Below are 14,922 nucleotides of genomic sequence, written 5' to 3' on the forward strand. Positions count from 1 at the left end.
GTAGAATTTTATTATGTCAAAATACTTTGTTAAATGTGTAAACATTGCAGAAATTTATTGCACTGAAATGTATATTATTGCACAATAACACTTATAATATATTATTTCACTAAAATGTACAAATTTTTGTAATTTTACCACATTGAAGAAATTATTATACATATATGTTTAAAATGTATGTTAGACATTAATATTTGTATACTTTAATTATACTGGAATCTACATCACTGTACACACAATTTTTTCAAATTTTCTGTAATTGTATAAAGTTTTTTTTTAAATTTATTTAAATGTTAAAATATCGTTACTTAATTGTTCTTCTTTCTGATTGCAGGTGAGTGTCCCGGAATTCCAGTACGCTCGTGGGACAGGCGCGTCCCTGACGATGGTAAGCCATAAAGCACTGTACCCTGCGCCCCCCACGTACGCCACGTGGCCCGCGCCAAACCCACCCCTGTGTTTCTTATCCCTCGAACGCAGTACGCCAAGCTCAAGACATCCTTATTAATTAACGTCTCACTATATGTTACTCGCGCTTCAGCAGTTTGACAACTTACTGCATTACGTTCCGTTTGTAACGCGAAAATACTCGAGTTTCCGCGTTGATACTGTTCCAAGGGGTTGAAAGGAACGAATCTAGATCTTCGCGTTAGATGTTTGTTTTGAGGATTGGCAATGAGAAATTCTAGTTATATGAAGTTCCTGCGAATTGATAAGGAAAATTTTAGTGTTAGTACACTCTCTTGTAAGTCCAGAGAAAGGAATTTTAGTGAACAAATAATTCGTTATTAATCATTTTTATTTCAGCTAGGTATTATTTTAGTTAGGTATTGAAAAATTGGAATGGAAAGAGAGAGTTTGATACCCCTAATTTTTAGGACATCAAATGAAACGAATTTTTAGTTTTTAAGGATTGAAGTGCATAATTACAGAGTTGAAAAGTGTCGAGATGTTAAGAAAATCAAAATTGCAGCACACCTGAATTTTTCTTTTAATATTGAAAGGAAATATTACAGATTTATTCATAGTCGAAAAAGAAATATTTAGAAATTTATAATTTTTATGAAAAGCAAGGTAAATTTCTGTCATCGACAGCTCATTGAGGTTTAGAAAGATAATTCTTATAATTATAACTCTGGAAAATCGGAGAGTAAAATTAAAATTAGATAGACACTTTAAATATTGTAATAAATCTAATAATTTACAATTAAATATTTTTTTTTATCAATTTATATTGAAATGAAATAGAATAAACTTAAAATTTTTTCAAGGGTGCAGCCTCTGAAATTCAGAAATTCTTTTAAAGTTAAAATTAAGCATCCTGTTGTCAAAAATTTCAGAAGAAAATGAAAAATTGGAAGGCAGGAGATAAATTTATATTGGAAATCTTTTGGGGGATAAAAGGAAGGGAGGATTTTATAGCTTAGTAATGCTATAAGGGATGACAGTAACATGTGATAATCTTAGAAAACGATTTTATTTTTTGTTTGGTTGTTAGGTTATAGTGGACGGATCTTACTGATCCCTTTTGATAGAAATTGATACAAGAGGGGATGCTATTGTCAGTTTGATATATGGTCCAATAAGTATATATTTTTGGGGGCGCACAATTTTTAAAGAGTAAGCTATTTTATTCGCGTTTGCATGCCTAATAAGTATTTTTGATGCAAACATATACAATCTTCAGAAAAAAATCAAATCATATATTATTCAACTTTTAAGTTAATTTCTAAAATCTACAAAGATATTAAGAAATAAAATAAAATTAATAGTTACTAGCTAATAGAAATAAATTAATTAAAAATTTCGTGCGCTCTCATAAAAATTGATATTACAAAAATAATTGTCCAATTTCATTCTGTTTACATCCCCCTTTAAAAACAAAATTGCATTTCATTTTTAATTACTTCCCCATTTCTGTTCAGTTTTTTAAATATTTATTTCATGAACCTGAGAAGAAGATACAATTTCATTTCACCCTTACATTTGGGTATTTTTTAATAAAATGAAATGGAGATATATTCCATGAAAAGTGGTGTAAATAAACAATATCTATTCGACAAATATCAAAAACCTTGGCTAGGTTGACAATCTTAACAGGGAAAATCAGCTTTCGTTCGACTGTTCCAACCCTCTTACGTTACTGCTGCTATAAAATAAGACGTATCCCAGGGGATAGTGTAGACGAATGTATTTGTATATCATCAAGATGGTCACCAAGGGGTGTCATACAGGGGCACGTAGTCCGCGAAAAATCGTTCTGCACCACTGGGATGAAACGACGTATCCCAGTTCTCGTTGGATCAATGTTTTGAAGACGAAATTTTAGGTTTCACAAAGCCTACTTCAAAATTCGTAAATATATCTAAAACATATTCCAAAGCATTCTTTCCACTTTAATAATAACTTCATAATTTTATAATTTATATTATTAATTAGCCATTATTGAATATTCATATTTGAGATAATTAGTATTATTTTATTCACATAATTATGCAGGAAAAAATTCGAACTCGATTGTCTAAAGTCGAAATTTATTATAATAAATACACTCAAATTTATTTTTTTATTACTTTGTCTTTGTCAAAAATATTGCAAAAGAATAGAATATTATAAATTGCAAATAATGTTTTCAGAAAGCAAATTATTTTAAAATATAAATAATTAAAATATTTTATTCGGTTCGGTATCAATTTTAACATAACTTCCAATATTAATTTAAGAAAATCAAAGTCCCTTTATCCTGTTAAAAGCTCTTTAGAATATTTAATAAACAAAATTTATTATCAGGCACTCGCTGGAACAGCATTAATTCTATTTGAAATATTTTTTGGAACAACTTGTAGTTTTAAAACTAATCGCATAAAGTAATCGAAGTTTTAAATGAAACAACTTTATCCATAAATTTGTACCATTTTATATAATTATTAAACTACTCTTCAATGAGGAATAATAACAAAATATATCAATATATTTCTTATCATCTTTTTAATAAATTCCCTGACAGCAATCAACTATCCTTTACAATTAATTTCTCGATACACCCTTACAATATACGGAGCCAGTGAAATCTTTGGCAATTGCTACCAACTACCAAAAATTCTCATTTTTCTAAATTTAATATTTCCGGATTTATCCAATATATTTCCTCGAAAGACAACTAAACAAGCTACCACATTATTCCACCCCTCGAAGTAAAGGAATGAAAACAATTGCTTGAAAATTGACAGATAATTCGCGGTGAAAATTCCCCCACGGATAGAAGAATTTCACTTACTTAAACACTGATTCTACGTCGTTCGTACGACGCGAAAATAGCGAGAGATTGTACGAGACACCATCGTTGCGCGCACACGTGTGCACACGTATAAGGGTTGTCGGGGGTGGACGGCCTTAAAGTGTCTGGCGGAGGAGAAAAATGGAGGCACGCGACGCACGAAAATCCGACCCTATTTCGCTTTCAATTTGTAGCTCCTCAAAGGCGCGTAAACAGTTTCCAGAAAGAATTTTCCATGGAGTCCTGCACCTTTCCTCGCGCGGTGCACAAAGAAGTCGCGAGGCCGGCGGTTTTCCGGTTGGCAAGGGGACGTTTTCCGCGATCATTTTAATAGACCACTCGTTATTTATTTTGAATAAATTCGCCGCTATTTTAGATTTAATAGTTATTTTATTATACAAATTTTGTCACTGTGAGACCTTTTTTTGATTTTTATTTCGATTATTTTATTTACTTTCTTTTATATGATTTAATATATGATAATTCGGAAATTCTTTTAATTCTTTTATTTTATTACAATGTAATTCTATGTACTTTTTCCTATTTTTATTTAAATATTTTTTTTTAGTGGTATTTTAATATTATTTTTTAAATTGGTTTGTTTAATACTTTTCAAGGTGAGTTTATTTTTGCTAGTTCCAAGACTTTTTACATTTTCTCTTGACTGTTGTTTAATGTTGTTTAGTATAGCTCATTTTGGGTTCACTGTACTTCTTTCTTATTGGTATTAATTGAATTGTGACTTGAACTTTTTTCTTGAATTTACGTTAAAGTTGTTTAATGGGGATTTGTGTGTTCTATTTTTTAATTTGGCTGGAAGGCTTTTATGTTTCTTGTTGGTTTCGTTGGAACACTGTTCAGTACTTCGTTTCATTTTTACTTATTTTTCTAATTGTGATTTTAAGAATATGAGAATGTTTACTTGATATTCTATCGGTATTACTAAAATTCTAAATTTATTGTATTTCTTCTTTTATATCGTTTAACGCAGTTACATATTTAATTACATTTTAATTTTATGAGTTATTACTGATTTTATTTTATTATTCTGACATTATTATTTATTAATTTCATTTATATTTTATATTTTCTTATTTTTTAATCAGTGTTTATAGATACATAACATTGTTCCTTAATTGTTCTTTGAATCATTTTCCTGTCCATTTTCTTTTTCTATTGTATTCAATGCACTATCTTGAAATTTCTTTCAGCAAACTTTTCATATAACCTTCAGTAAAACCCACATAATAATTTATCCAGTCGCTTTAAGCTGGATCGCAAAAATTACTGCGACTCCAATTTCCACTCTATAACCAAACGAAGTCGTACAACACGATGTTAAAGCAACATCGTTAAAAAATCAACACAAAACGAGCGAACTTAATCACTTAACTTCCATCAAGCAGAATTACCAACAACGCAGTTCACCGACAAAATTCATTCCACAAATGTTCTCCCCGCCCCCAGACTACCCCCAATTCCAAGAAAACGATCTTCCTACCAGAGTATCGATCATTCGCCAGCTTTTTGCTCGTTAAAATTCTATTTCGCCCAGGGTAAACAGCAAATTATGCTCGAAAGCCCAACGTCATCCCCCACCACTTGCTAGTGCATGTGCATGCACGTCGATTCCGCTCCCCACTCTGCCGGTCACTGCAGCCCCACTCCGCCGGCCAGTGTCCCCCACTCCGCCGGCCGCTGTACCCCCACCACCGCGCAGCACGTTGTCGCTCTAGGTTCTTTTAATGGAACTGTTGCACAGACCGCGCGCGCCCTCGGCCGTGGCTTATCTTTCTTTTCTGCATAAACGAGGACAGGCCTTATCAGCGTGGTAAGCCAGCGGCTATCGTTAGAGTCAAACATGTTTCTGACATGCTCGACGCCGCTGCAAGTCGGCCATTACCACTTACACCTGCGCCCTCTACCATTTTCCGCCTCATTATCGGTATACTTTGTGCCTCTCTTCTTTCTTTATTGTTTTTTCTTGATTTTTTTTTATCTTACATTTGCGAATATTCCTTTTATTATGCTCCTATTTTTCTTGTTTTCTTTTTTATTTTTATTTTAGGGTATTAGGTTATTTCTTGTTCCTGTATGGTACGTGTTGAGAATTTTTTGTGGGTTTATGAGTAGGGGATTGTTCTTTTGGAATAGTTGCTGGAATAATTATGTATTTATATAGATTTTTGGTCTGTTTCTAAATTGTTGGTGTTATCTGTGAATATTAGTGTTAAAATGTCAAAGAGAGGGAGTTTTCGGGAAATACGTTTCATGAGATTCTTTTTATGTTTTACGTTTGTTTGTGATTAATGAGTTTTCTGAAATTATTAGCAACGTATTTTCTACCTTTTTTTAAAAGTATTTTCTTTCTCTTTTTAAAGTCTTATATATAAATAAAAATAATTTTATCGTGATAACTCTGTAATACTAATTACTATGTAGGAAATTTTTGATGAGATGGCGCTTGATTCATGTTAAAATGTAAGATTAGTTATAAAGAAATTACAAAATTTTTGTTTTTGGAAGAAATTGATTTCACACGTTTTAATTTTATTTCTTTTGCCTCCATTTTGTAAAAAATATTGTTGAAGATTGAATTGTTTTTCAGGAAATTTGTTTTTCAGGTGTCTTAGGTTTTTATTTCGTGTTTATTATTAGTAGGTTATTTCTTAATTAACATGAAGGCTATACTTAGACGGTTTTTGCATGGAAGGTGAGATAATTATTCCTTAACGTCATAAGTGTTGTATTTCACACTTTGCTTTCATCTTCGTGTATTCACATAATGGCTGTGAATACGCTTAAATTAATTTACACGTACAGACTTCATAATTTTTAATTTATTAAAGTATTTCTGTGAAATTAAGGTCACGAAGATTGGAACAAAGCATGTTGTATTTAATTTCTCCTAAAATCAAAGTTAAGCAAGTACCTCTTGTCAGGGAGCTGAATTTGTGGAAGAGGGTTGTAAATGAAACTTAGGTTCTAAATTAAACTACTGGAACTTCTGTTCATTTGGCTAGCATTAACTGCTTCAAATATTCTCTTTGCAACAACAGATACATTCTCTAAAATTTAAACAAAATATCATCAAAGCGGCGAGAGAATTTAAATAATCAAAAGCGTTATTTTTGTGCCTGTCCCTCCAATTATTTCAATGGAATTTCAAACACATGCATATAAATTATTGGTAATATTATAAAGATAAAAATAATAATTCTAAAACTAACAATTATTTTAAAATTGGTAATTAAAACTGATCATTTAAAAATTCTGAAGTATTCTGTTATCGACAGCTAAAAATGATAAATTATTGCGAATTGGTAATTTAAAAATTGCATATTGTTTCAAAATTGATGAATACTTCAAATTTTAAAATTATTAGTTACCTCAAAATTTGTAACTGGAAATGATAATTCTAGAAATTAATAAGTTAAACTATTATTTTAAAATTACTACTTATTTAAAAATTAATAATTAAAACCGAGAATACCAAAAATTATGATAACTCTATGTGAAAACTTTAACTATTCTATTCATTGAATTGTTATTACAACTGTAATTATCTTGAGAACTAGGTAAATTTATCTAATTACATTCCAGTAAGTATTACTTTCATTGAATCGATAATATTACAAATTTCACTATTATTACATTAATTTTTTCTCTTTGCCCAAATACAATATTCTCAAACATCTACCTCACTCATCAAAATTTCTTAGAAATAGAAGAAATAATTAATCAAAATGATCCCAATATTAATCCACTCCAGTAAGTATTACTTTCATTGAATCGATAATATTACAAATTTCACTATTATTACATTGATTTTTTCTCTATGCCCAAATACAATATTCTCAAACATCTACCTCACTCACCAAAATTTCTTAGAAATAGAAGAAATAATTAATCAAAATGATCCCAATATTAATCCAGACAATCTAAAACACGAGAAACTTCATAATTTTAACCAAATATAAACTTTCGTACAGTCTCAACATAAATTACATCGTTCTAAACTTCCAATCTTCCCCTTTTTTCTACTACATCGTCCACGACTAGCCTCGCGGAAATTACCACGGTTCGAGGAGGAAAATTTCCAGAGGAAAATTCTAAGAGACGAACGCTTTGATGTACTCTGATCGTGGATCGTGAAAAGAGCCGTGAAAGAAAGGGCGAGAGGGAAACTCTTGCACGTTTCTCCGTCCCTGGCGGAAGACGAATCGCTGGGAAACGAGCGGAATCCCGCGTTTCGGAAGTCCGCAAGGCAAAATGGACCGCGTTTCACTTGCTTTTCTTCCGATATCGTTGTTTCTTTTAAGTCTCCCCTTGTTGGATTTTACGCCCGATTTTCATGGTTTTGCAATATTTTTTTCACGAAAGAATTGAGAATTCCTTAGAATTGCGAATTTATTTCTATCCTACCATAGCTGTAAAAGAAAATTTGGGAAATTTTGATTAACTTTATAACATCACTTGTGATATGTAACTGGGGATTTTTGTTTTCGATGATTAAATAAATATAAATGGATTTGATATGTTAAAAATGAATTTAAATATATCGATTTAGATGAAAATTTGTAAATTGAAATATATTCGTATGAAGTGAAGTAAAATTGGAATATTTTCCAATTATGTTTAAAAAGTAGAATAATGTAGCAGTCAAAGAATTATTTTTGTTGAATAAAATTGAAGACTGAAATTGTGCGAAGTTGTGTGAAGTTTTCTAATTTTTATTTTTATATTTTGGATAGATTTTGCGCATCAATTTTGGTAGTATAAAAATCAATATAAAGTATACTTATAATATTTTAAAAAATAAAGTAAATTATATGAGAAATCAGGTATAAGTTTCAAAATTGATACTAGTTGGTAGTAAACGTTGAAAAATTGAGTTTCATGATTGAAAATTGAGTTTATTTGAGGAATAAAATAAATTAATAGCTGTAGAATTATTTATTTAAAACACGGAAAATGAAAAATTAAATGGTGGAGAATAATTCCTATATTTCTGTTAAGAGAAGAAAATTTTGTAATATTATGGATGAAAATAGATGACGTTTGCAATTTCCAATTTGATATTTCATTAACAAGTTGTAAGACTCAAATAATATTAATTGATAACATATACAGGTGGCATGTATATTAAATATTATATTCGTTTCTTTACAAATTTTTCTGAAATACAATATTTTTAATTTTTGGAATAAATAATGTACCTTTTTCTATAGTTATATTCTATTATATTTTCTATAGTTATATTATATTTTATCTCGGTGTACGTTTGTATATTAATCTTACCTAAAACAGGGAAACAGAAAAAGAAGATAAGAAGCACACAGAAATATAACAAAATAAAATATTGGAAAGCTCACCAAAAAAGAACGGAATAAAATAGTAGGAAGCACACTAAAAATGTAACATAGCAAAATACTGCACGATATTCTAAAAATTAATAGTACCGAAGGATAGGAAACACAGGAAAAAACAAAAATTAAAATTACAGGAACGTCCTGAAAAATTACAATCCAAATTTTAAAAATTTCAGTATAAAAAGTAAAAATTGTTTTGAAATATGAACACAGTACAAACCAAACCAAAATTCGAGAAAATAATACAAACTACTTTCACATATAATAAAAGTAACACTAAAGTTATAAAATGTTAAATAAAATAATTAAAAAAATACCGAATACATATATATAGAAGCACTAATATGCAGCACAAAATATACATTGCAATACAATATATAAAAATAAAAAAAGAATTACATAATAATACTACCACTGGCTTAAAGTTTTTAACCAAACTCAATTATTTTTTCCTCGACAATAAACAAATCTTTAAATTATTTTCTTTCCTTGCTTTGTTTTTGTTTCATATCCAATCAATTGAATAACCTATTTTATGCTTGTATTATATAATTCAGTATTTAAAAAGTTAATTTTAAATAATTTCGTATTATCGTGTTTGGCTGGAAACATTTTCTCTAGGAATAGTATAATAAATAAGACGCTATGACAACCCTTGTAAAAATCGAATAAAGAGACGAAAACACGGCGAAAGATTGTTCACTCAGTCGGACTTAATTACTCGCGACATGTGTATTAATAAAGTAGTAAGGCTGACATCGAATTTTTCTGTTCGTGCGTTACATTGCAACGGAGCGAAAAAGTATACACACGTGAGTTTGACAGGGGTGGAAAATTCTCGTTTCGCCTGGTATTCTCGAATGCATTTAAAGAATATATTTTAATTAATATGAAATTCGCGTGTTCGTAGAATAGGAAAGAGAGGAATATTAATTTTTCATTTGGTTTATGGATCGAGACCCTCGAGGCGGGGGATTTTAATTAATTTTTCAAGCTTCAGTTCTCTGTATTAGTATTCTAAACGACGTATATTTTTCTGTTGTTCTCGTATCATAAGGCAGCATTGTTGTGATATTACATATTAAAGGTACGAATTGCTGCTTCAACGAATATTATTATTAATGAATTCAATTGAGAAATATTTTTCATGAAGGAAATTATATTTATTTTAAATACTGCGCAGGTATGCTTGGAATTAAATTACGTTTGTTATTTAAAACTGTGATTTAATTCTAGTATTTAACATATAGTTTGAAGACTTGGAGAATTTAAAGTTATCGTTACATGGAAAAGACGTAAATGCAATAAATTATAAATTTCAATTGATTAAAAAATTAAAAATAAACGATCACGGTACGAGTTAAAAATTTGTTAACAATTATTTTTATAATCGATGAATAGAAATAGGTTAAAAAAAATTGACAAAAACTATTAATTTAATTTAACTGAAGTAAAAACAGAGTCAAAAATTTACTAAAGATTATGTACCCTTGATTTAATTATTGCAATTGAAGTTAAGTAGTGACAAACCTAATAAAACAATTGGGTATTGCAGTGGCAAGTTATAATACATGAAACTAAATTAAGTGCAAAGTTGAATCAACATAATCAATTTATTTTAATTTAAATGAAAATGGACAAAACATAAATCTTCATAAAAGTTGTCACTATTATTCTTTTTTTTTTTTTTTTAATTTATGCTATTCAACCCATTATGGGGTTATTAGCAGTGTGCACCATTTGTGCATACTAACATTACAGAGTATTTACATGTATAATATTCTTATTCTCGAACTTATGCCTAATTCCTAATTATCTATCAAGTAGAACATTGATTGGTACAGACTAGACTATCTAGATTTATAGTAAAGTGGTTAAATAGCATATGTGGTTATAGATATAGTTTTTCTTGTATTAACTACTCCCCATTTATTTATTCAATTCTCTTCGTACTAATTCATAATTTATAAATCCATTAAGAAAGAAAATAAGAATAAGAAAATACTATCAACAAGATTCTCTATTTTAATAGTCATTGCTAACTATTGTCTGTAAAAAATTCCGAAATTAATTAAATTAAGTAATTGAAAATTAAAAAGTTTTGAATTAAATTAATATTAAAATTCTCAAATTCAATAATAAGTGATAAGAACATAATGTCAATTACCTCTCTTTGATATTTCTCATAATGTTATTAAATTAGTATCACATTAGTTCCAATAAACACTTGTGGAGATATATATTCCAGATAAATCTGAAACAAAGTGTCACCTATAACGATCAGTAAATCTCTTTAAATTGCCCCATTTCTCTCTCTCTCTTCCCCTCTCCCTCATCTCTGAAGAAAAACAAAAACAAAGGAGAATTTCGAAATGAAATTGTTCACAAGGTATTTTTAATGGGTGGTGGAGCGAGATTCCACAAGTAGATTATTCGAGGTCGCTTACGATTTTACGAGAGGTAAAAAGTGATCGTCGGGGATAAGGGAAAAGTTGAGTGAATGACTTATGCATGTTTCGAGGCGAACAGCATTCCATAGTTGAATTTTATGGGGTCGGCGTGCAGGGCCATGGCGAGTGGACTTTATGTGAAACAACAAGTTGACTGTTTCATGGTATTCTCGGGAACACGAGCATTTTACGAGCTGTCGAGAAGAGGACAGAGATCCCTGATACTACAAGCAATCGATTCTTACGTTATATTTCTTTTGGTACCTTGTTCGACTTGCTGCGGTATTCGCACGAGGGCTTTGTGTGGAATCGCTTTTAATTTTAGATCTCGTACATTCAACCTGTTCTTTTTCTTTTTTATTCTCTACTTTTTTGGCCATTTTAATGTCTTCATGTGTTATTGAATTTTTAAGGAGGACCTGCGTGTTAAAGGGAAATTATCCTATAACAGAAATTATTCTATAAATCTATAATTTTGTTCTGGAGAAGAACAATTCTTTCATTTTAGTATCTTTACTGCGAGAGTGAATTTCACGTATGGTATTAACAAAATTCACTGGAATACTGATTTTAGTAATACATACTAATAAATAAATAGTGAGTAATATAATACTATTATAATTACTAAATACTAATAAATAATAGTAGTAATAAGTTAAATTTTCTTAGAGAGTTAGGATTAATCTAAATCCATAGTCAATAATAAAATATTTCAAAGTTAAATACAAAATAAATTTACAAAATTTCTAGATTTTTATTCATACCTCTTAAGGCTAAGGGAAAATTGAAAAGAAAAATTATAGCGAGTAAATCAATTTATTTAATGATTTATAATATTCCACTTCTATTAAAATAAAGCTTCCCTCTTTATTTCCAAATATTCTTACAATATTATGGAAACAAATTTTTTCCACGTTTATTAGAATAGTATTATTATAACCAAATTAATATTTCATATATTTTTCCAAAACACAAGTTTTTCACTGTCTCTACACCTCCACGCTTCTGACAAAATGAAGATAAAGGGGGAAAGGATAAATAAGTCCATCCAGGAAGTAACCCTCAAATAAATATCCAATTACCACCTCAAGAAAATCACCCCTTTCACGCGCCGTTTCACGAGTCTCTTATCAATTAATTACACCCCCTTTCGTCACGATATTCGTCACGATGATTAATTTCCTTCCAACCTGTGAGGGATACAGCCCCACTACCCCGTGGGGGTTCTCCTTTTCCAACTGGCGGACAAGCCTTGAAAAATGTCGACGCCTGGGTTGCGCCGAAACTCGGAAGAAAAGGCAAGGAGGGCCTCGTTCAAAGCTCGAACTCGCGAAAGTGCACGCTCATTTCCGTGTACGCTGTGAATAGCAGCGATCTCGTTCGACACCGTGTCAGCCCGCATTTTTCATCGAACCAGAAGGGGGATGAATAGCGACCGAGTCTCTCGAAAGGGGTTGCTTGTTCGTCAAACTATTTAGGGGTGTTCCGAGCCATTTTTAGGAACTGAATGCATTTCGTGCGAATTCAAGATTTCTTGCGTTTTTCCAGAATATTCCTATCGAAGGGACGTTTTTTCCAGGAATTTTGTCAATTTCGTAGGGGGTGTATGATTTATTTGTTCATGGAAAATTGAATGGGATTAATTGCTGGGATATTTGATAATGTCAAATCTGCACTGTTCGTGAATTCAAAAAATCGTGATCGTTTACAGCTGTTTTTATTTTGGTTTGAAATTTGAAAATAATAATTACTGTGTATTGTTAGCTTTTCTGGTTGCTTTAGAATTCTGTCAATTTATTTCGAAACACAATTTTTAATTTTTAATTTTGGAACATTTTTCATTGCAAAAGCTATTTAGGGTCATCAATCGATCGAATTAAAAAGTTCTGTGCAGTACAAGAAGACCAGCTCCTTTAGTTTTCTTATTTAGTTAATTAAAATCTTGATTAACTTATTTAAACACAGCTACCTATTTCCTTAGTCCCGAGTAATTTTCTGCAAATAATTTGAAACATTCTTAGTCTTCTCAAGCATTTCCAAAATTTATGAAACAGGTTCAAACCTATGCAAACAAGACAACGTATCATCAATCATTTCTCTGTATAGTACTCTCCAACGACGTTCTATAGCGTTTCCGATAAAGATATTTAATAAATGACATTTAAATTGATATATATTTAAATTCACAATGTGTCACGATCGTTTTACATACTTCTAAGACATTCAAAACATGTCAAACCATCTTCGTCTTATAGCATTTCTGATAGAGATATTTAATAAAAGACATTCAAATTGGTATATATTTAAATTCACAATCTGTCACGATCATTTTACATATTTCTATGACATTCCAACCATTTCAAACCATGTCAAACCTCGTCAAACAGCGAGGAAAGTATCGGAATGAGATCTACATCTAACCCAATGATCCGGAATTCATCGTATCTTTCCATATTCCAACTCTGCCGAGCAGCCTGCCAGTAATTGGCCTCCGTGACTTCGCAGAGGAGCAAAATCGTGCAGGATTCTCGGGATCGGAATCCCCGGGGCACGTTTCACCCCGCGGGCCTGGCCATTTCCAACGAGTGGCAGGGCTGACTCGAATGGAATTTCCATGGCAAGGAATCCATTCTCGCGACGGGGTGACGTATTCGCAGCTCAGTGAAAGTAATCTATCATGTGACGGATAACGCGATATCCTGGATCACGAGGATCCTTCGCGGAGAGCTGTACCCCATGGATCTTCCGTAGATTCGTGTACCTATCGTGTAGCCTAATGGAATGTGTTCTAAATTTGTCCTAAAGGAGTGCGGCATTGGGGAACGGGTCGTGTATTAATTTTGGATAACTCCTGAAGGGTAAAGAATGTATTGAATGGAGGTCTTATGAAGATTCATGAACCTGCTACAATAGTACTTAAATGGTGTGGGATATCTTTTATATTAACATTATACAATCATACTCTTTTGTTAGAATTGAGAAATAATACTTAATACAGGAACTACTAAATCCATTAAACAAATCGGTTTCACATATTTCGTTTTTCATTTATTGCAAGGAAACAAGAATTATTTTTAGCGAAATTAGTGTTATTCCATATTGAAATAGGTATATAATTATACGTAGCTATTTATTTCATCGCGTGATCTTCATTTTATTATTATAAATTTGCTATGTTTAGGAGTATATATTATAGCTCAGTAAATCTAGTCTTAAAAGTAACGTGAAAATAAAAATTCTCAATTATGAAATTAATCTTTCTCAATTATTATTTAATTGTATTTAATTTTTGATAACCACTATAGAATTGAATAGTAATTTTAAAAATTCTTCGAATTTTGTGAACATTAATACGTGTTAAATATAATTCCAGTGATTCATGAGATTTGACATGCAAAATTCGTGACGAGTTAGACTCGTCACATACTACAAATGGTTAAAAGTCCGAATATTTATCACTCGTACAAAATATATCACCCCCTCTCCCAAATTTATCGTAGGTATGTAATTGTACGTAGCTATTTATTTCATCGCATGATTTTCATTTTATTATTATAAATATGCTACGTTTAGGGGTATATATTATAGTTAAGTAAATTTAATCTCAAAACTAACGTGAAAATAAAAATTCTCAATTATAAAATTATTATGAAATTAACCTCTCGCAATTAACCTCTCAATTATTATTTAATTGTATTTAATTTTAAGTAGTATTTAATTATAGATAACTACTATAACATTGGATAGTAATTTTAGAAATTCTTCGAATTTTGTGAACATTGACACGTGTTAAATATAATTACACGTGTCAAATCTCATTCAT

General features: G+C 30.6%; 1 protein-coding gene across 2 annotated transcripts in view; it reads left to right on the forward strand.

The window, feature by feature from the left end:
• Positions 1–365: 365 nt before the first annotated feature.
• heph (polypyrimidine tract-binding protein 1 heph) overlaps positions 366–14,922 on the forward strand; it is a 325,042-nt gene continuing 310,485 nt past the window's right edge. For both annotated transcript variants that reach the window (XM_017901140.1, XM_017901141.1), the window contains exon 1: positions 366–388. In XM_017901140.1, coding sequence (XP_017756629.1) covers positions 386–388 — 3 coding nt within the window. In that variant the 5' untranslated portion in view covers positions 366–385. The remainder of the gene's footprint in view (positions 389–14,922) is intronic.

Source organism: Eufriesea mexicana, unplaced genomic scaffold, assembly GCF_001483705.2.
Source record: "Eufriesea mexicana isolate 0111107269 unplaced genomic scaffold, ASM148370v2 scaffold1482, whole genome shotgun sequence".
Lineage (NCBI taxonomy): Eukaryota > Metazoa > Arthropoda > Insecta > Hymenoptera > Apidae > Eufriesea > Eufriesea mexicana.